Source organism: Theropithecus gelada, chromosome 6 (genome assembly GCF_003255815.1).
Source record: "Theropithecus gelada isolate Dixy chromosome 6, Tgel_1.0, whole genome shotgun sequence".
Taxonomy (NCBI): Eukaryota; Metazoa; Chordata; class Mammalia; order Primates; family Cercopithecidae; genus Theropithecus; species Theropithecus gelada.
In genome coordinates this window covers 94,421,483-94,444,974 of record NC_037673.1, presented here as the reverse complement: position 1 = coordinate 94,444,974, position 23,492 = coordinate 94,421,483, and the positions used below count along the sequence as shown (strand labels likewise).

General features: G+C 34.7%; 1 protein-coding gene across 3 annotated transcripts in view; it reads left to right on the top strand.

The window, feature by feature from the left end:
* The window catches only part of CHD1 (chromodomain helicase DNA binding protein 1), a 76,952-nt gene that overhangs the window by 15,970 nt on the left and 37,490 nt on the right, over positions 1-23,492 (top strand). For all 3 annotated transcript variants that reach the window (XR_003119889.1, XM_025388528.1, XM_025388529.1), the window contains 13 exons: positions 10,487-10,688; positions 11,687-11,809; positions 12,647-12,711; positions 14,278-14,427; positions 14,535-14,806; positions 15,870-16,095; positions 16,801-16,901; positions 17,133-17,311; positions 18,267-18,394; positions 19,152-19,368; positions 20,960-21,049; positions 22,032-22,222; positions 23,249-23,437. Coding sequence is in view for 2 of the 3 variants with exons in the window: in XM_025388528.1 (XP_025244313.1) it covers positions 10,487-10,688; positions 11,687-11,809; positions 12,647-12,711; positions 14,278-14,427; positions 14,535-14,806; positions 15,870-16,095; positions 16,801-16,901; positions 17,133-17,311; positions 18,267-18,394; positions 19,152-19,368; positions 20,960-21,049; positions 22,032-22,222; positions 23,249-23,437 (2,133 nt within the window). In the remaining variant the exon portion in view is untranslated. The remainder of the gene's footprint in view (positions 1-10,486; positions 10,689-11,686; positions 11,810-12,646; positions 12,712-14,277; positions 14,428-14,534; positions 14,807-15,869; positions 16,096-16,800; positions 16,902-17,132; positions 17,312-18,266; positions 18,395-19,151; positions 19,369-20,959; positions 21,050-22,031; positions 22,223-23,248; positions 23,438-23,492) is intronic.

The following is a 23,492-nucleotide window of genomic DNA, read 5'->3' as shown; positions in this document are numbered from 1 at the left end:
ACTTTAAGAAGAGTTTATAGTACAATTTTGTCTTGGATTGGTAGTTTAGAATGCTGAAAGGAACTGTTGTTTTTGCTGGTCAATGTTTAACAAAGCAGTGGAACTACCTGGTTTTCAGAGTTGTACAGATGAGAAGATGTTTTCCAGGTCTTCTGAAACCTTTTACAGTTTTTATTTGTACTATGTCATCAAACTTTTTATTTGTGTTTATGTGTGTGTATACTCCCTCATGATGTAAAATGTATTATATAGGTCATGGTCCAAAAAGTGGGAAAGCCATTGCTTGACTTTGGCCACTATTCTTTTTTGTTGTTGTTAATGCTTAGCATTTAGTCATTGCCTACTACTTTCCAGATTCTTTCTGCAGTCATGCTGAAGTGGACAATGGTCTATAAAATAACTAAAATTAAGGTCCTGACTGAATGATCTTCAAGACCTAGTTAGCAGAGAGATATATGTATACAAATAATTGTAATATTGTGAAGGAATTGTTAGTAACTTGAGCACAGTATTGTGGGAACATGAGCTAGAGCAGTGATGTGTGCCTGGGGAAATCAGGGAATGGCTACCTAGAGGACATAGTTTTGAATAGTCGTGGTTTTGAATAGTCTTGAAGAGTGAAAAGTTTTATTGATTGCTTTGGAGAGAAAGCATTCTCCAGACAGAGGGAAAAGTATAGAGAAAGATACTGATGCTGAGTCCTAAAATCACTCCCCATAAAACCATGCGTGTGATTGCATTTCCCCTATTTTCAGTTCCTCAGTCAGGAATCGGACCAGTTGTATTTTATCTTTTTACTTTCACATAAAGTTTTTTTTTTTTTTCCTATGGCATTTTGTTCCCAATAGAAACTCTAGCTCAGTACTCATTAGTTGAGGATATGAGCAGGTGAGTTAAAATTGTGTATGTATAAAACATGTTCTTTCCAAAATGTTTATTTCACAAAGTTAGTACAGCTGTTAGGCTAGAGAAACAGTTAGGGTACTGTATTAGAGAACTAAAAACACAGAGGCTTAAATATGACTACTTCTCTTTCACTCCCAGGTAAGGGAGTTCAAACCTTTGGGCAGCCTTACTTTTGTTAATGTATGGCTTCCAATACTAGTGGTTACCCTTTTCAGCTAGCAGGGAGAAGATGCAAAGGGGGAGGATTTAAGGCAAGCCACTTCATATTTAAGGCTATGATGTAGAAATCACACATCACCATCACCTCTAGCTGTATCTCATTGGCCACAGCCTACTCACATGACTACACTGAGCTGTAGAAGATACTGAAAAAGCTAATCTTTAGCGGGGTGGGCATGTGTCAACCAAAACTAGGGGGATGGTGGTTAATACTAGAGGACAAGCAAAATGGATACTGGGTGGATAGGTTGGGGCACATTTTCTGCCACAAACGTTAAGGAATTTTAAAAAAAATAAACTACTCTCATCCTAAGAAATTAGGGACTTTTATTTTTCTGAACTTCCTTTTAGTTCTCCATAGATGTTCATAATTTGTACCCTTGTTATTACAATGTTGGCATTTATTTACACAGCCTTCTCTGATCCTTAATTTATTTGTCTGTATTATGAAAATAAAAGGATTAAATAAGAACCTAATATCTGGCACATAGCACCAACTAACAAATAACATCATATTTTCCTCTTTTAATTAAATAATTAAATAATTAGTTCTATGTGGCAGAAACCTGAGGCTCATCTAACCAGTGTACAGATATAAATACAACTAGAAGGAGAAGAAAGGGCTAGAGAGCTAGAGGAAAATAATTTGTGGTTGAACTTCAGAACATCAAGTTAGTCCAGAATTTACCCTGTAAGTGTGTGTCCAAAAATTCTTCCAAGAATTCCTTAAAAGAAGGCCGCCTCCCCTTTTTTTAAGAGTTAGGGTCTGGCTGTTGTCCCTGCTAAAGTGCAGTGGTACAGTTGATAGCTCATTGCAGCCTCGAACCCTTGGGTTAAATGATCCTCCTACCTTAGCCTCCTGAGTAGCTAGGACTGAAGGCATATGCCACCTCGCCCGGCTAAGTTTGTATTTTTTTTTTTTTTGGAGAGACGGGATCTCATTATGTTGTCCAGGCTGATCTCGAACTCCTGGCCTCAAGTGATCTTCCTGCCTCAGCTTCCCAAAGTGTCGGGATTACAGGTGTGAGCCACCATGCCTAGCAAGAAGCCCTTTCAAATGACATTGACACTTAAGCAGTCGCTATAGGTGGAAGGGAACAAGAGGCATAGGATAAGAATGTAGTGCACTATGCTCTATTCTTTAGTAAATTAAATTCTTTGATTTCTTTATTTATAGCTCTCTTTGTCAAGCACACCATCCTCCATTATAATTCTGTGGAAAATTAGTTTACCTTCTGTCAGGGTTTCCCCAACACCCCCAACTGGAATCTAATTCATCTAATCACTGTTAACTGATAAAAAAAAAAAAGGAAATAAAAAGTAGGGAAATTATATATACAAGAAAGAAAATCTTTATGTGCTAAGAATAGAAGTAAATAAATATATGTTATTTAATGTAATTGAAAATAGATCTAAGGCTTTTGACATATAATGTTTAAATACACATAAACAGTCTATTCTCTAGTGCTACTAGCAGTTTCTGAGGTGGCTATTGTATACATTTGACTTTGCCTTCTTTATTTTATTTTATTTTTTTGAGATAGAGTCTTGCCCTGTCACCCAGGCTGGAATACCATGGCTCAATCTTGGCTCACTGCAACCTCTGCCTCCTGGGTTCTAGTGATTCTCATGCCTTAGCCTCCTAAGTAGCTGGGAACACAAGCATGTGCCACCACACCTGGCTAATTTTTGCATTTTTAGTAGAGATGGGGTCTCACCATGTTGGGCAGGCTTGTCTTGAACTCCTGGTCTCAAATGATACACCAGCTTCATCCTCCCACAAAGTGCTGGGTTATAGGCATGAGCCACCATGCCCAGTTTGACATTTGCCTTCTTTAATGTTCATTTTTATCTTTTCAGATTGTTTAAAAAGAAGTTTTGTTATTTTATTTCTACTGGCCTAGTTTGGCCAATTTATTGATACATTATACATTAGATAATTGTATTTCCATTTTTCTTACATTGAATGTTTAGTTGCCTGTTATGTTCACTTTACTTCTGTGGCTTTTAAATTTTTGCTTCATTGTACATTTTTACTACTTGCAAAGAAGATTTCATAATCATGGATGTTAATGAAGAAAACTTGTGATATAGTAGGTTGCAAAAATCACACCTCTTACACTTCAGTATATATTTTTTGTTTTGTTTTTCTTTTCTTTTAAACCATTCTCCATAACAGTCAGTACATATTTTAGAATAAAAAAAGTATTCTTTTACTTAATGCCTGTATTGTTTATTAAGTTCAGGAAAATTTACACTAATACAGTACTTGAATTTTCAGCCTGCATTACAGTTTGGTCAATTATCTTTCAGTACAGAGATTACATACTGCATTTGACTGTCGTATCTCTTTAATCTCCTTTAATCTGGACAGTTCCTCTTTCTTTGTCTTTCATGACATTGGCATTTTGAAAGACTATAAGCTAGTTATTTTATGGAATATATTTCTCAATTTGGGTTTTTCTGGTATTCACTTATCATTATATCCAAGTTATGTGTTCCTTACTCTGCATACCTGACTGGAGAACTGTATAGGTAATGATACATCTTCTCAAGTGTTTCACAGCTGGAGCTCACATTGTTTGTCTGCCCCTATTAGTGATGCTACATTCAGTCACCAGGACATGGTGTCCAGTTTCTCCACTGTGATTTCTAATTCATTTGTTAACAGCTAAGAAGCAATTTGTGAGAAGACACTTTGAGTCTATGTAAATTATTCTACTCAGCAAACTCTTCCCCTAGATTTAGTATTCATTGATGATTTTTTGCCCGAATCAGCATTTTCTTGGATGATTGCATAATTATGGTTTTCTAAGACTAATATCCTGTCCATATTTACCAGTTGACATTCTGAGCTCTATCAGAGCCCTCCTCTGTGTGTCTGTTTCTGTCATCAGCACCGACTCAAGGGTTCCTGTTTTATTTACTGAGTAGTGATCCTTAACTGTCTTTATTTTTATACTCAAATCAGATTTGGTCAATGGAAGCCCCTTCAAGTTGGCTCCCATGTCCTTTTGGTTTTCCTCTGTACTTTTTGACATTCCTCCATATATATGCATTTTTTTTCATTTTGGCACAGGAAGGTTGTTAGACTCATCTTGTATCTTCCCTGTTGCAGCCTTAGAACCTGCCGTTTCTCAAAGGAGCTGTAGCTTATTTAAGTGTGGAGTAGTATTTAGAAGTCAGAATCTAGGTACTAGGTGATTGTAAATTTAAAACTTCAGAAAGGATGAGTTTACATTGGTTGATAAATAGCACATCAAAAGATACACTGTTGTAAATAAAAAAGATATCTGCAGAGGGCCATTTTTTTTTTTCGTATCACTATTTGTAGAATCAAAGAACTGAAAACAACATGTACATCCTTGAGGGACATGAAACTATGGTGCATCTACAAAATGGAGTATATGCAGTTGCACAAATATGTCTACTACTACAGAATGATCTCCAGGATATAATGTGTATATAATCTGTTACCATTTATTTAAGAGTAAAATATGTTAATGATTATTTATGAAAGGGGAAATATAAACATTCTTATTCATAATTTGCTTATGTTAAAAAAGGGGAAAATAAAAAATTTTTAAATGGTTACTATACGGGAAGAGAGGACATAGTGTACAGGAGTCAGGAATGGAAGCTGAACTTCTGACCATAACTTGTTCTGTAGCTCCAAAGTTGGATCCAAGTAAATAAAGCAACATAAAAATCAAAAGTAGTAAGAAAGCACAGTCTCTATTTAAAAAAGCAAATGGTCCTAACTGTGCCAAATTGGTGGTCACACAGAGATAAATTATTTTACCTGACTTTATAGCAGTCATTTGACTGTAGAAGTGAGTATTCCTGAAAACAAAAAGAATTGCATAGTCATCTTAACTTGAATAATCATACTGTTTATAATGTATTATTTTGAAACTATTAAAAATGAAATAAAGCAAATAATTAGTGCCATTTGCAACCAACTCAGCCTGAGTGACGACATGAATATACAATCGAAGTAAAAAGCCTGCAGTTTTGAATTACATGAATTCTTAATGTATTTTCTCTAAATAAATACGCGCATCCTAGCTCATTCCATTGAAACATCCTAAATAAGGCAACCAGTCCAGTAGTATTGCAGCTTAGTTTCTAATTTATTATAAATAGAAGGGCTTTTTGATAAAATGACTGGGTTATAGCCCCAGGCAACAAATACACAAGATGAGCCTGGTACATCCTGTCATACTAGAAAGGCAGTTAGGTTATCAAAGACTACTTCAGGTCTTGTCAGAAGGACTTAGGTGCTAATAAAGGGTTTCCTGTTGGCAAAAGGTGGGAGAGTTTGAACATCAAGGATACTTGACAGTGGATTAAAATTTATAAAATAAATTGAAATCCATGAGTTCATAATGGGACTTAAAAAATTATTGGTCAACTTTAGAAGATGCTGGCGATTTAACTCATTTTGAAAACTGGTAAATAAGGAAAAGAAATAAAATCCCTTCATGAACTATATACCTCAGAGTTAACATATACAGTGAGGGAGAAGTTTCTCTTTATAGAAGTATTCTACCTAATAATGAAGAAAAGATGTTTTGAGTAACTGATGAATGATGTCACCACTTTACTGCCTCTAATTAATGGAAGAAAACATATGATCATCAATGGCTACTAAAAAATACTAGGTATGAAGTGATGGGGAGCTTTATAATGGATGGATAAGGCTGGCAGTACCTGAGTCCTCAGATTTTTACTAAATCTCACACAAAAGGAAACAACAGAACATTAAATGCCATCTGGTAGAAGTCCACAACACCACGTATAAACTATTCTTGTCAAGAACAGAACTTGAATCTGATCAAGCCTCTAGATATAATAGCCGGTTTATAAGAAATACAAGGGATAGAAAAATATATTAAATGATAACACGGGTGCACTTAGCAAAATCTAGAAAGCAGAATGGAAGAAACAATTATGAGACTAAAAGTATAGCCTGATGTGGATATTTAATATTCAGTGTACTTAATTTAAATGTTTAATAATATTAAATCTTTCATATTAAAGAAGTGATCTTTTAAGATATATTGGTATTGCAAATGTTTACAAATAGTTTCTTAGTTGAATCAAGATTGATATGAGTTGCTGATTGTGGAGCTGGGTGATTCATGATAATTCATATTACTCTACAGTTTATATTTGAAATTGTATATAAAAATAAACTTGAAAAGACACTTTAATTTGAATTACTATTTTATCTTTTAAATGTGGTATTTCTCCTTAATTTACCCTAAGAAAACACTAAAATTTTATCACAGTACCTATTAATGGTGGTTTTTCTTCTGTGAATTAAGTGAGGAAAAGAATTCAATGGGTTTATTTATTTATTTATTCCATGGGTGTATTATCTGAATTAAGAATTCAGTGTTTTTAGTAATCTACCTACCACTTTAATAGTATTGTGCTAGTGAGATTTAATATACTTTAAGAATAACTCTTAAGTGTTGTACAGATATTTCAGTTTTATAAAAGATTAGTAATACTGGTTGTTACCTAAAATAAAATATTAATTGGAGATCAGAGATTTAGTAGCCAAATTTGTGAGTTTTACATAAAATATGTAAAACTGTGTCCCTTGTTTCTCTTTGATTTACTTTATTTAGTCATTCATCTACCTGTGAAACATTGTACTCTTCATTTAATGCTTGACATAGGAGCAGCAATAAGCCAATCCCAGCACTCAAGGAACGTAAGGTCTTAGATGGGGTACCTGAAAACAAAAACACTACAGTGATTATTACATCATTTGCTCGTAACCAAGATAGAGTATATATTCAAGAAGTTTTGGGAGTGCTGAGGAAGGATACCTGATTTAACATTGGGTTGAGATAGAGTTGGCAGAGATTTGTTGGAGGAGTAGCTGTGAGGTGGTACTCAAGTTAAAAAATTACATAATAAAAAGAAAAGAGAAGGAATGATACAAAGGCAGGAAGTGGAAAGAGTAAGTGGCTTTCAGAGAATTACATGTGGCTTGCCATAGCTTGAACTTAGGGATTTAAGTGAGCAACCAGTTGAAAATAGATTGGAGAATTAGAGATTCCTGAAAGGTGTCATAGATGTTTGTTGAACTTTGTTACAGAACAGAAGACTTAAAAAAGAAAGGCCACGATTGGCTTTTTATTTTAGAAAGAGCATTTGCAGCAATAGGTGGAAATAAAATTTCTTAATTAGGGAGAGGCTTTTGACCTATTTTAGCTCAGAGTTTTCAGTCTATAATTTTTTTTTCTGGCCCCATATATATTTTTCTTTCATTTTTAAAATCTCTTTTTAAAAAAATGATGCAAAGCATTTACATAATTCTAAAACTGAAGACTCATTTCAGTTGCTGTTCCTTCTGCTCTTCCCTCCCTCTGTCTTTAGGTGATCATTTTTTAATTAGTTGGGTTATTCTGCCATTGTTGCTTTTCAAAAAATAGAAGCGAATACATATAAATATTTTTCTTTCTTATGCAAAAGAGACATTCTGTAAACTTTTTTTTTTTCACTTAAACTGTATCTTAGATCATTCTATAGCAGTAAATAAGATACTCCTTACTCTTTTTGCATCTTGTTTTTTTGTTTGTTTTTTTTGAGATGTTTTGCTCTTGTTGCCCAGACTGGAGTGCAGTGGCGTGATCCTGGCTCACCACAACCTCCACCTCCAGGGTTCAAGCGATTCTCCTGCCTCAGCCTCCCAAGTAGCTGGGATTACAGGCATGCGCCACCACACCTGGCCAGTTTTGTATTTTTAGTAGAGATGAGGTTTCTCCATGTTGGTCAGGCTGGTCTCGTACTCCCAACCTCAGGTGATCTGGCTGCCTCTGCCTTCCAAAGTGCTGGAATTACAGGTGTGAGCCCCCGCTCCTGGCTCTTTTTGCATATTCTTTATCCTACTAAAGAACAACTCAATAAAATACTTTATTCAGTATTTCTAATACCCAAGGTAAAGGCATTCTAACAATAAACCCGTGCGATTAGAGTAGCCTAGCCTTGGGTTGTTGCTTTTATCTCCAGTCAGTACTACTGCCTAAAGAATGTGAAAGGAAAGATATCTATATTCATTTTAGAATTTTGATTTGTTAACAAGCAGTTTGTATTAGCTATACATCTGGAGTGACTAATGACTAATAAGAATTACAGGCCCACAATAGCCCCCACAATTCAGTCATTCATCTATCTACTGTTCACATATTTATTGAGCACACATCTGTGTGAGGCACTGTGCTAGGTACTCTGGAAAAAAAATGAGTTTCATAGATATCCATTGTATCATAGATAGAAATTTAAGACCTCTTGAGGTCTGTTAACCTTACTGTGTATGATTTCTACTTTCAAGATCTTCAAAGGAGATACTTTATTGCTACTAGCAGAATAATTTAATAGAACTCAGATTCCTCAAAAGAAAGAGATACGCTTGCTTTCTTTGCTGAAGAATTCATTTAGCAGCACTTATCTTCTAAGTGTTTTCTGACTACTGTACCAAACTTGGTTGTATCTTTAGTGCTCCCCATACGTGTGGATCAGTTGTTTTAAACATAGCGAAGAATGATATTTATCCATTTATATGACTGTCTCAAGGTTAAATAGTTCTTTTAATGGTAGGGACTTCGTCTCATCTCAGTCTGTCCCCAGTGCCTAACATATGATAGTTCTCAATAAAGTGTATTGAGTAAATGAAATATTTTGCTTACCTACTGTTTTAAGGGAAAAATAAAGTTGTATGTCAGGAAAAAAAGTCTTCTAATATCCTTGCTAAAATTTCTTGCAAGAGATGCAAGTAAAATATGGCCTTAAAAATTAAAATTTAATATGATGTTTTTGGACCTCAAAACTATGTGACCAGAGAGTAGACATGATGGCAAAAATGATGTTCATAACATAAGCCTTTAAGAAGCAAATTTTAATTTACCGTTTCTGTGAATATAACATTTATTCCATTAGATTTAAAAACACAATAATGCTTATTCATACTTTAAGCATTTATATATCTCACCTGTAGAATCAAAATTCTTCCTGCAAACTTTTCTGTTTTCATGCAGAAATTATTAAATTCTTGCTCTGGAAAAAGAGAATTACTGTGTTGTCTTAGAGTAAATACCTCCATCTGGTGGCATTTTAGAAAATTACAGAAGAGGACAGGAAGCTTGTATTTTCTTTTTTTTTTTTTGAGAGGGAGTCTCGTGCTGTCGCCCAGGCTGGAGTGCAGTGGCCGAATCTCAGCTCACTGCAAGCTCCGCCTCCCGGGTTTGCGCCATTCTCCTGCCTCAGCCTCCCGAGTAGCTGGGACTACAGGCGCCCGCCACCTCGCCCGGCTATTTTTTTGTATTTTTTAGTAGAGACGGGGTTTCACTGTGTTAGCCAGGATGGTCTCGATCTCCTGACCTCGTGATCTGCCCGTCTCGCCCTCCCAAAGTGCTGGGATTACAGGCTTGAGCCACCGCACCCGGCCGGAAGCTTGTATTTTCTTGTGTATCTGTAAACTGTGTTACCTGTGGTTTCTCATAAAGCCAAATGAAATTACATCAAAATCTGATTCTACCGTATGTACCAGAAATTTAATGCCCTAGTTTTCAACATATAAACAAATGACCTTGGGGATAATTATATAATGAACTGTTTAGTCCAGACCATTTCTGCTCTATCTTGGACTAAAAATTAGAAATGGAAAAAAAGATAGTTTATGAAATGTTAATTGCTTTTGTATGTATGTGTATGCATGTTAGGAAATATGAGAATTTGCTATTTCAGATTTATTGCTACAGATCCACGAAGAACTATTAAGCGTTACTGATTTTTTTAAATAAATTATATTTTATCATAGCTCGATTATAATAAACTACATTCTCCTGGAGTGATAGAGATGGAAACTTGAAAACAGGCAGAAACTACAAATAAATTTCTGCTTATTACTGTTAAGAGTTTTTTTTAACACATTTAATCTTTTCTTCGCACATCGCTTACTTTATAATTGCTAGAACTTTATAAAGGTAGGTATCATGGCTTCAACTTCTTGACTTCTCAAGGTTTCTAACCCAGGATCTTGTACTTAGTGGATTTTGCATTTTGTCTTAGAAGAAGATTACAATCTTGTTGCTTATGTTTTAGCCATAAAAATCTATAAAATATGTCATAAATCTATCAAGTATGTAATATATCACGTATAAATTATCAAGTATGGCAGTTGTTACTATAGATTAAGTCAATTTATTTTTCTATTTTGTTGGCCAAAGATAGTTGAAATATTAAGTATGAAGTGAAATTAATGATTTGGGGCTTTCTGCTGACGTCTAAGAAAAATTAAATTCCTAATGAATTTTGTTTGAAATTGTTTATTTTCAAATTATAGCCAGTCGGATGATGATTCTGGGTCAGCTTCAGGCTCTGGATCTGGTTCGAGTTCTGGAAGCAGTAGTGATGGAAGCAGTAGCCAGTCAGGTAGCAGTGACTCTGACTCCGGATCTGAATCAGGCAGTCAGTCAGAGTCTGAGTCAGACACTTCCCGAGAAAACAAAGTTCAAGCAAAACCACCGAAAGTTGATGGAGCTGAGGTAATCAATAAAATACCCAATGAAAGGTAGATTGCTTGTATTACTTTGGGAAAATTTAGAGGATTGGTTTATACCATTCTTAATCTAGCTTTTAGAGATGACAGCGTTTTAAATTAAAATTTACTTTTAGTGATCCTCACATTCGTGGTGGTACACGTGTGGACTAATTGGCTTGGAATAGATGCATTTTCGAACTAGAAAACACAAAGTGTAAATCACATGCAGGCAAATAAAACGTTTTCTGCCTCTTACGCAGAAATTGAGTTTCATAAATATCCATTGTGTCATAGATACAAATTTAAGACATCCTGAGGTCTACTTGTTAACCTTACTGTGTACGATCTCTACTTTCAAGATCTTCAAAGGAAATACTTTATTGCTACTAGCAGAATAATTTGATGGAACTCAGATTCCTCAAAGATAATGATAGAATAGGATAAGGGGCTATTCTGTTTGAAAAAAACTACTACAAGAGATACAAAAACTTGTCTATACCTCATGGTAGTGTACAGTGTTACTCAGAGTACCTGTCTGTGATGAGATAAGATGCTTGAGGGCCAGAATATAAATCGACACATGCTTCCTTCATAGAAAAAAATGTTACTACTGCCCCCCACCAAATCTGAACTAAAACAATGGGCCTAGTGACATCGTTGGTGTATATTCTGACTCAGCCTCTTCACCTCACACTGATAAAATAGGTAACCACTCTATGAGTTGCACTAATAAAGCGTATTATCACTTAGATGCTCTTAACATCAAGAGGATATTGATTAACATTGTCTGTGGAACTCAACACACCATTTTTTTTTATACATAACTAAAACTCAGCATTTTATTTAATTATATTGCAATGATAATCGTGTTACATATAGGTAAGGAAAATAGTCTTTATTACTTTGAGGCAGTAAAGATGGTGGTACAGTTTTTCAATAAATTAACCTTTTTTGCAATTTTCTTAATACTTCATCGTTCACTGGTTTATATTTCTATTATAGTTTTGGAAATCTAGTCCTAGTATTCTGGCCGTTCAGAGATCTGCAATGCTCAGGAAGCAGCAGCAGCAGCAGCAACAGCAACAACAGCAACATCAAGCCTCATCTAATAGCGGATCAGAAGAGGTGCATTTTCGTCATGAGCTTTTATTTTAAAAGTGGACATGCTGCTGAATCACTTAACTAGTATTTGGTGAAATTATTAAAAATAATAGGTGCTTTGAAAGAATAAGTAGGAAATACTTTAAGTGTATATATCAAGAATGTTGAAATGCACCTTTTGCATTATCCAATAATTCCAATTTTAGGGATTAATCCAAAATAAGCAGTGGGACATTTGTGTGCATTTGCTCATCACAGCAAAGTTAGAAATAAACTAAATGTGAACTCCATGGGAAATAATTAAATTTGATATGCACCTACACACATATATCCATATACATGTATGAATGAAGGAATATTATACCATTAAATCATATTTGTACAAAATAATAACAGAATTCTCAACATAATATTTTTGAAAGAGTAAATTGTTTCAACAATGTAGTTTTTGTTTGTGTGCAAGCATGCATACATGTATGTTTGCACAAAAACATTCAGGAAAAATTATAACAAAAAGTAATAGTAATGGTGAAGAAAAAAGTTCAAAACTTGGCATGCCGGCACCTAGGATTTCTTGTTTTGGCTATACTAGGCAACAATAATGGTCTCCAGAGAGGGTAGATTTTAAGGTTTTATACAAAATGCTGACATTTTGCTGTTTACTTAATTTCACTGGCTATATTAATTTGCAATAAAAATGTTACTAATTCCTTTCAGCTAGTTAATATAAATAAAACTACATTAAAAAAGGCTTCACAAGTGCTGTTATTCATAAAGTGAATGTTGTATAGCAAGTAAAATTTTGATATGGTTACATTCTAATCATTAGTGGATGATACTGACTTTATTTTTTTTCTGCAGGATTCTTCTAGCAGTGAAGATTCCGATGACTCATCAAGTGAGGTCAAAAGGAAAAAGCATAGAGAGTATGTCATTTTGTTCAACTGACTTCTTCATTTTAGAAAAATCTTAATGATTTCATATTTCTTTCTTTATGAAAATTGTTGCCAAAAGGAAAGTCTTCTAAATTCTTAGTTCTTGGCATTTTATAAAGTTAATTTACACCATTACACCATTTAAAGATAAATCTTATCTTTAACATTTATCTTTCTGTGACTACCCGAGGGTATTGTGCCGTTTCTTTATCTCCTATAACTCCCCCTATATATTTTTAAACTTTAATGATCTCCTTAGTTGTAATGTCAGAAAATCTTAATAACTTGGGAATATAGGAGTATAGGGATGACAGGATGACTGATTTGGGATGATTCTTATAATTATGTTAATAGCTATCCTTACTATTCAGCTGCATGTGAAATTTACTTCATACTGTAGAACTCATTCTAGAAACTCACTGTATTTTCCTAAAGATCTTGACCCAGCAAGTACTAAGAATACTTCAAAATATCAATCCATGTTTATTTTAATGGTTTGGAAACATTCCATTTTCTTGACTTTTATTTTCCTATTTGCCTTTGATATTCTGCCTATTAGAGTGGTTACTTGCTTTTCCCAAAAGATTCAGGCATTTTTAATGTGAAGACTCATATCTTTTATTAGTCTGTTCTATCTTTTATTCTGAATGGTCAGTCATTTATCTTTGGATTTTTTTTCCTTTCTCTTTCTACAAATCTCTCTGATCCTCCTATTAATAGATGTATATTGGATCATCCATTTTTTTTTTCCATTATAAAAATATTAAATGGAGACTTCTTGGCATGCAAGCCCTGAAAAGATCTCAAAGTAAAAAATTTGCTTCTATTATGTTTTTATCATAAGCAGATATGATCATATATGCTTGTTTATGTAGCCTTCATCATAGTTACAATTGGTGCAAAAGATACAGAACAATGAAGCAGAAGCATAGCTGAAATAGGATATAGTGTATTTATAAGAATTCAGTATGTGCCTTTCATTTGAACTTCTTATGATAGCAAAATATTAACATCCATTATTTTTCTCTACATGTTGATTGGAATGAAGTAGTCTTAATAGGCTACAAATAATAAAAGTAAGGTACTCAGATTGAATGTTTGAGATGGTACTAATGTTGCTTTTGTTTTGTTTTTACATTTTTCTGTAAGCTTTTCTTAGTGAACTGGCACTATTTAAAAAATCAGTTTAAAAAGGTGTTTTTCAAAATCACAGCCTCTAGAGAATTAAAATGGCATGGATTAGTATCTCTTTTTTGAGAGGGCAAGTAGAATAATTTTACAAGATTTTCATCTATAGTGAAAATTAAAATATCATTTATTTGCTGTTTATTGACGTATAACTGATAAACAAAACTAGACTTGTGAGAGAAGTCTATGAAGAATATTATCCAGAGTGTGTTTATTCTGTAAATGCTTCATCATTTTTAGCATGAGTAAAAGCAACAGTATTTTTGATAATAACTGGAATATAGTTTAGTTGATTTGATCATCTTTGTATTAGAGATAAAATTTGCTGTATAAGTACAAATAAAAATACTTTATAAATTTTGTCTACAGTGAAGATTGGCAAATGTCTGGGTCAGGATCTCCGTCTCAGTCTGGTTCAGATTCAGAATCTGAAGAAGAGAGAGATAAAAGCAGTTGTGATGAAACAGAATCTGATTATGAGCCAAAAAACAAAGTCAAAAGCAGAAAACCTCAAAATAGGTATGGTCTCAGTTTGGTGGTGAAAATTGATTGTAGAAGGTGTTCATTCTTTGTGTATATAGTTTTTCAAATCTTGGTTTTTTTTCCTTCTTCTTGTCCTTTCCTAGATCTAAGTCAAAAAATGGAAAGAAGATTCTTGGACAAAAAAAGAGACAGATTGATTCGTCTGAGGAGGAGGAGGATGAAGAAGATTATGATAATGATAAAAGAAGTTCTCGTCGCCAAGCAACTGTTAATGTTAGCTATAAGGAGGATGAAGAAATGAAAACAGATTCTGATGACCTATTGGAAGTCTGCGGAGAGGACGTTCCTCAACCTGAGGAAGAGGAATTTGAAACCATAGAAAGATTTATGGATTGTCGGATTGGGAGAAAAGGAGGTAGTTTTTTAAAAACCATTTATTGTTTGCTTATTTAAATAATATTTACAAGAGTAAAGGACCGGACGCAGTGGGTCACCCCTGTAATCCCAACACTTTGGGAGGCCGAGACGGGTGGATCAACTGAGGTCAGAAGTTCTAGACCAGCCTGGCCAACATGACAAAACCCTGTCTCTACTAAAAATACAAAAATTAGCTGGGTGAGGTCGTGCGCACCTGTAGACTCAGCTACTTGGGAAGCCGAGGCAAGGGAATTGCTTGAACCCACGAGGCTGAGGTTGCAGTGAGCTGAGATCGCGCCACTGCACTCCAGCCTGGGTGATAGAGCGAAACTCCATCTCAAAAAAAAAAAGTAAAGTGTTAAAGATGTTTCAACAGTGTTGAAAGCTAAGAGGGTGGATTTGTTGTTGTTTTACTTTTGTTTTATAAAAGCATGCTTTGCTTAGCCTGAGTATCTTCTTAATAACCATCTGACCACATTTTCTTTTTGAGACGGATTCTCACTCTGTCGCCCAGGCTGGAGTGCAGTGGCGCGATCTTAGCTCACTGCAACCTCCACCTCCCGGGTTCGTGCCATTCTCCTGCCTCAGCCTCCCGAGTAGCTGGGACTACAGGCGCCTGCCACCACGCCTGGCTAATTTTTTGTATTTTTAGTAGAGACGGCGTTTCACCGTGTTAGCCAGGATGGTCTCCATCTCTTGCCCTCATGATCCACCACCTGCCTTGGCCTCCCAAAGTGCTGGGATTACAGGTGTGAGCCACCGTGCTGGGCCTCCACCTGACCACATTTCCTATATTGTGGATAATTATAGAATAATGCTGTGGGATCTCAGGTGGACGTCTGTCTTTTTATTTTTTCTAATTTGAAAAAGGAGGGGATTATATTAGATAATTCTGAAATTCTTAGTTTTATTTATGAGCAATAGAATTTCCCATAAGTTTCTATACCCCCGATACTTTAAGAGTATTATGTTTTTGTGTTCGTGTTTTTGAAACTTTGAGTTGAAATATAATCCTACAACAGAATTGATTACATGGAAGGATCTTATGCTTTTGTTTTCAGCTACTGGTGCTACTACAACCATCTATGCAGTTGAAGCAGATGGTGACCCAAATGCAGGCTTTGAAAAAAACAAAGAACCAGGAGAGATTCAGTATTTAATTAAATGGAAAGGATGGTCCCATATCCACAACACTTGGGAGACAGAAGAAACCCTCAAGCAGCAGAATGTTAGAGGAATGAAAAAATTGGATAATTATAAGAAAAAAGATCAGGAAACAAAAAGATGGTAAGTATGCTGTATGTCATACTTTTTTTTAATAGTTCAAAGATTACTGAGCCTTTATGTTAATAAAGAATACATAGTAACATCAAATGATAGCCTAAAATAACTATAGACTTTATAATACAGTTGGCTGTCTTTGTCCACAGTTTTTCTATCCTTGGTTTCAACCCACCATGGATTGAAAGTATTTGAAGGGGAAAAAAAAACAACAATCAACAATACAAATTAAAAACAATACAATGTAACAACTATTTACACTGTAAATGTAAAATTAGGTACTTTAAGAACATCTAGAGATGATTTAAAGTATAGGGGAGGATGTGTGTGGGTTATATTGCAAGTACCATGCCATTTCATGTAAGGGACTTGAGCATCGTCAGATTCTGCTATCTGTAGAGGATCCTGAACCAATCCCCTGCAGGTACTGAGGGATGATTTTATTCCATCTCAAGGTAAAACTCCTAGGGGTGTACCTGTCTAAACCTGTCCGTGGTAACAGTCACATAGAGTGTCTCATACATTATAAATTACAAATTTTTAGTTAAAAATTAATGATGCCTTATTCCTGTTAGTTTCTTTATTACTGAAACTTGGCCCACACGGTGGCAAAATGGAAGATTCTGTGCTACAAATAGTGTTGGGATTGGGGGAGTGACAGGTTATTTATGGGAGATTTTTAAGTCTGTTCCCGGATTAATAATTTTTCAGGTTGAAAAATGCTTCTCCAGAAGATGTGGAATATTATAATTGCCAGCAAGAACTTACAGATGATCTACATAAACAGTATCAAATAGTGGAACGTATAATTGGTTAGTGATAAATGATTCTGGTTAAAAAAACTTTATCTTTTTATGCTTGAAATAATCTGAAAAAAGTCATAAATTTGCCACTTACACATCAAACACAGTAGCTTGCTCTTACTAAAACAGTATTGTAAACTAGATAGCTAAATTTTACTCGTGTAGCCTTTACTAAGAATTGTGCATTTGATGATTAAATGTAAAAAAAAAAAAATAAGTAAATGCCTGATTATCTCACAGCTCATTCCAATCAAAAGTCAGCGGCTGGTTATCCTGATTATTACTGCAAATGGCAGGGCCTTCCATACTCAGAGTGCAGCTGGGAAGATGGAGCGCTCATTTCCAAAAAGTTTCAAGCGTGCATTGATGAGTATTTTAGCAGGAACCAATCAAAAACCACTCCTTTTAAAGATTGCAAAGTGAGTATTGTCTAACATTTTAAATTATTAAAAATATATTTATGCATTATAAATATTTACAAGCCTAAATACAGCAGTTGGATCCTGATTTCAGATAGACTAAGGGAGAATAGTTCTTGGTTAATTGGTCTTACAGGAAGTGAACTTGCTGCAATTGTTGTGTGGTTTTGTTTTTTAGTTTTAATTTTATAATTTTTTATTTGAAACTTTCTCTTTTAAAAAAATTGTAAACGGTGTTTTGGTCAGTATATCTTCTTAAATGTTGTACTGTCTTTTATCTTGTTGAGCATCGCTATGTCAGAAAGATAAGTTGGTTATGTCGATTGTTGGAAAGGGTTGGGAAACTAAATAGAAAAAAGCTCTTGGAAACTAGAAATATGCTCAATATTAAAGATAGTGGATATTTTCTTAGAAGGTAGAGAAAGAGGAGAGGGAGGGATATAGGAAAGTATCCAGAACTACCTTGCACAATACTTTCTGAATCCTTGTAACTTACCCAAAGTTACTAGTGATAGTGTTGAGATCTGTATAGTACTAGACTTTCTTTCCTTATTAAAAGAATTACATTCTTCATAGGGATAACTTGGAATTCAGAAATTGAATGATAAGCTAAGCCAGTTTTATGGTTTATTTGTAGCTTAAGGCTGGAGCAATGGTTGTGAACAATTTAACATAGGTTTTGCATGTGATATACATGAGACTCATATTTTGGCAGGAACTTAATTTTCTCTATAAATTTTTGTTTAAAAAAGAAGGCAAAATATTTCACTTTTCATTTTTGTTAGAATAGTAGAAAACAATATTGACTGAATCCTCAGATACATTTTGAGTAATGGAATTTCTGAGCTTGATGATGGGAGATGAAATTTAAGAATTTATGGTAAAGCTGAGGCTTTCATCTTTTAGTATAATTTCTTATATTTAATAATTCTACATAATTTTATTTCTGCTGAAGGTATTAAAACAAAGGCCAAGATTTGTAGCCCTGAAGAAGCAGCCATCCTATATTGGAGGACATGAGGGCTTAGAATTAAGAGATTATCAACTGAATGGTTTAAATTGGCTTGCTCATTCTTGGTGCAAGTAAGTGTATTTTGAATCATCTATTTAATTTGACAGAGTAAGAATTTTACCAATACAAAATTCAGAAAAGATTTCCATTTACATAAAGGATAAGACTTTGGCAGTTGATATGCTACTCTTTGTATTTCCTAGTTTATATAAACAATATTTATTACATACTAGGAAGAAAATCCAGTGGAGTTTGAGTTTAACTTGATTGTTGCCTTTTTAAAATACGTTTTTATTCTGTTTAAAAATCAAAATGCATATCCATTCTCATCCCATGCTGTTCCTGGAATATTCTCTTTTTTCCTAGTTATTTTAATATCCATTTAGTCTTCTACATTTTTCTTCTGTCCTCTGTGGCCCCCAGTCTACTTTTTGACTCTCAGTTGCAATTTAGCTGTAGGTTTTTTCTTTTAATCTATGTTCTTCCTATATGCTTTTTACTTATTTAATACTTAATATATCTGGACTCTACTAGTAGTAGATGAATTGCATTATTGTCTTTATAATTGATTAAACATAATACTATTAATCTTTAAGCCTCTTCTGGCCTAAAGTGGTCATCTCCTTTTACTTTTCTTACAACATTAGTGATTGAGTACCCAAATACCTTTACATTTATTATTTGTAGTTAATAAAAGTGATATATTCTGTATAATACTTATCAGATTAATTTTATTTAACTTCATATAAACATATACACATGATATAAAAAGGTTTCTTTGTATATTTGAATATTTTCTTCCATGCTAATTTTTTTTTAACTTTGTAGAGGAAATAGTTGCATACTCGCTGATGAAATGGGCCTTGGAAAAACAATACAGACGATCTCATTTCTGAATTATTTGTTTCATGAACATCAATTATATGGACCTTTTCTATTGGTAGTACCGCTCTCCACTCTTACTTCCTGGCAAAGGGAAATTCAGACATGGGCTTCTCAAATGAATGCTGTGGTTTATTTAGGTGACATTAACAGCAGAAACATGGTAAGTTGTTTCCCTGTAAATGTAGAAATAAAAATGTACTTGTCTTTGGGATCGAGCGTTTTTGTTGTTGTTGTTGTTGTTGTTGTTGTTGTTGTTGTTTTGAGATGGGGTTTCACTCTGTCTCCCAGGCTGGAGTGCAGTGGTATGATCTTGGCTCATTGCAACTGGGACCACAGGAGCACACCACCACACTCAGCTAATTTTTTATATTTTTTAGTGGAGACAGGGTTTTGCTGTGTTGCCCAGTCTGGTCTTGAACTCCTGAGCTCAAGTGATCTGCCTCCCTTGGCCTCCCAAAGTGGTGGAATTACAGGCATGAGCCACCGTTCTTGGCCTAACAAGGATGAAGGGTTTTGTTTTGTTTTGGTCTTTATAAAAATCTTTGTTTCTGGCATAGAACTTGCCACAAATAAGTTCTCAGTACATGTTTAATTGACTATAACAAAGTTAATTTTGGTTTAGTGTTACTTCATATATATATTTGACTGGTTTTGTGTGTTTTTTTTTTTTTTTTTTTTTCTTTTTTTTTTCTTTTCACTCTGTCATCCAGGCTGCAGTACAGTGGTACGATCTCGGCTCATTGCAACCTCTGCCTCCCAGGTTCAAGTGATACTCCTGCCTCAGCCTTCCAAGTAGCTGGCATTACAAGTGCCTGCCACCACGCCTGGCTAATTTTTGTATTTTTAGTAGAGATGGGGTTTTGCTATGTTGCCCAGGCTGGTCTCAGACTCCTGACCTCAAGTGATCCACCCACCTTGGCCTCCCAAAGTGCTGGGGGGATTTACAGGCATGAGCCACCACGCCCCCATATTTTACATTTTTAATGGAAAATTTCAAATATACATGAGAGAAGACAGAAGAACGTAATAAACCCTCATGCTCTCATCTTCAGTTTCACAAATTTACTGATAGTTTTGTTTTATCTATACCTCTTCACACTACTTTCCTAGTTACTGTGAAGCAAACCCCAGACATCATATTTCCTCCATAAACATTACATTATTAAATGAATTAATCACTAATGTTTTCTTAAATAAGACCTTTTCTTTTGTGAAAGATGTGCTTTAAAATTGTGTTTACTTAATTTTTTAACAAATGCTGTGGTATTTATGCTTTATTTATAAGATTTACATAGCATTTTGGACTATATAAAGAATAACTCAGGCCAGGCGTGCTGACTGATGCCTGTAATCCCGGCACTTTGGGAGGCCAAGGTGGGTGGATCATCTGAGGTCGGGAATTCGAGACCAGCCTGACCAACATGGAGAAACCCCGTCTCTACTAAAAATACAAAATTAGCTGGGTGTGGTGGTGCATTCCTGTAATTCTAGCTACTCGGGAGGCTGAGGCAGTAGAATCGCTTGAACCCGGGAGGCAGAGATTGCGGTGAGCCAAGATCATGCCATTGCACTCCAGCCTGGGCAACAAGAGCAAAACTCTGTCTCAAAAAAACCACAAAAACTCTTTTATTACATAAACATATATTAATAGTCATTTACATATTTGAATGGATTTTTATTTTTAGATATGTAAGTAAAAGTATAATTTGCTTGATGTTTGTCTTAAAATTGTCCTTCAAATTTCTTGATAGATAAGAACTCATGAATGGACACATCATCAGACCAAACGGTTAAAATTTAATATACTGTTAACAACTTATGAAATTTTATTAAAGGATAAGGTATGTATTTATTTCTCACGTGTTTTTGTCTCTTGTATATCAGTTTTTTCTTTATCATATGCTGTGGCCAAGATGAGAGAATAGCCTAAATCATGAGTCAGCAAACTATAGCCTGTGGTCTTATTTTTTCAATGGTGCTTGAACTAAGAGTGGTTTTTACCTTTTTGAAAGGTTACATTTAAAGGGTCGTAGAAAGAATATGTAACAGAGACCATATACTTATCCGCAAAGTCTGAAATATTTACTATTTGGCTCTTTTTAGAAAAACCTTGCCAACTCGGTCTAATGAAACTAGTTTGTTATAGTGTGTATTGATTTGTAAGCTCTTTAAAGAAGAGGAAGATAACTAATAGGATTAGGCTATCACTGTGTGAAGCAATGAAGGCTTTATGGATACTGCCTTACTTAATTCCTCCATCTACTTTATATTCGCTTTCTCTACTTTATGGAAAAGAAAACGGGACTCAAAAGTGTCTCAAAGAATGTAATGAACTTGCCTATGGTAACACAACTCTTAAGTAGTGGAATCAGGCTTGCTGTAACTTGGAGACCTAAGTTTAAGAGATTTCTACAGTTCATAAAAGTTGTACAAAGAATTGTACCTACACTTGGAATAAGACGCTGTTCTGAATTTGTGTCTTAGTTTTTTTTCATATTGACATTAATAGAGGCTTCTATTGGGCTTAGGCTAAAAATCTTGTAAAAATTTTCAATGACACTGCTGATTTTTCTCTGTTAATTATGTTTATAAGCTAATAAAAACTTTAGCTTGATATTACGTTCTAGTGGTTAAATTTGTCATAGAAGGAATATGTGCTGAGTTACTTGTGTATTGTAATCTTGAAATTACAATTTTTTATTTGAAAATTAGACAAAGCGTGTTTTTAATTTTTGTTTCATTTTAATAATAGAGTTCAGATTTAATGGTAAGGCTAAATCTGAATTCCATTTTTCTCTCAAAATATTGTTTTTCTATTTTAAGGCATTCCTTGGAGGTCTAAATTGGGCATTTATAGGTGTTGATGAAGCACACCGATTAAAGAATGATGACTCCCTTCTCTATAAAACTTTAATAGATTTTAAATCCAATCATCGTCTCCTTATCACTGGAACTCCTCTACAGAATTCCCTCAAAGAGCTCTGGTCTTTGCTACATTTCATTATGCCAGAAAAGTAAGACAAATTTACAATTTTAATCATAGTTTTGTGTGGTTATGTTTAGTGGGAAGAAACCCAGGTAATAAGGTCAGTAAGAGTTTTTATTGCCCTAAAAGATTAGATCACAGATCACTAAGAATTTTTAAAAAAGGAAAATGAGGTCAGGTAGTTTGTAATACCATTTCAGTTTTTCAATTTTGTTAGTAAACTTAAGCCGCCATGTAAATCACAACAGTTGATTTTGCACATGTTCAAAATATACCTTGCTTGAAAAACTAACATAGTAACATTCTTTGTATTTAATAGTAGGAGTAACAGCAATGAGGTGCTGGCAATCCTTTTTTCTAAATGAGGAAAACTAGACTAGACTAGGCTAAATAAGTTCCCTAAGGTCACTACTTGTTCTTTTTCAGTAGGTCCAGAACTTTAAAAGTATTCTTTTTGAGAAATATTTTAGTGATAATTACTCCTATACCTCAAAATACTTCATATTCACTTGATTCAAGAATCATAACTTATAAAACAACTAATTATATTTCATCATGCATCTTCTTGGGAGGGAAATTTTTAGAAGTAACTAAGTTTTTTTTTGTTTTTTTTTTTTGAGATGGAGTCTTGCTCTGTCGCCCAGGCTGGAGTGCGGTGGCGCGATCTTGGCTCACTGCAAGCTTGCAAGCTCTGCCTCCTGGGTTCACGCCATTCTCCTGCCTCAGTCTCCAGAGTAGCTGGGACTGAAGACGCCCACCACCACACCTGGCTGATTTTTTTGTATTTTTAGTAGAGACGGGGTTTCACCATGTTAGCCAGGATGATCTCGATCTCCTGACCTCGTGATCCACCCATCTCGGCCTCCCAGAGTGCTGGGATTACAGGCGTGAGCCACCGTGCCCGGCCAGTAACTAAGTTTTTAGCTAATTTTTTATTCTAAAAATCTGTAGTATTTTGTTTATAAATGACTCCCCTAAAAAAAAAAAAAAAAAAAAAAACTCATATGCAGTTTGACTTTTTCTAGTGATTGTTCCAATTTCTTAAATTTTAAAGGTTTTCTTCCTGGGAAGATTTTGAAGAAGAACATGGCAAAGGGAGAGAATATGGTTATGCAAGCCTTCACAAGGAGCTTGAGCCGTTTCTGTTACGCCGAGTTAAGAAAGATGTGGAAAAATCTCTTCCTGCCAAGGTTGAGCAGATTTTAAGAATGGAAATGAGTGCTTTACAGAAACAATATTACAAGTAAGCTGTACACAGAGCACATGTTCTGAACTTTTAATTCTGAATAACTTCCATG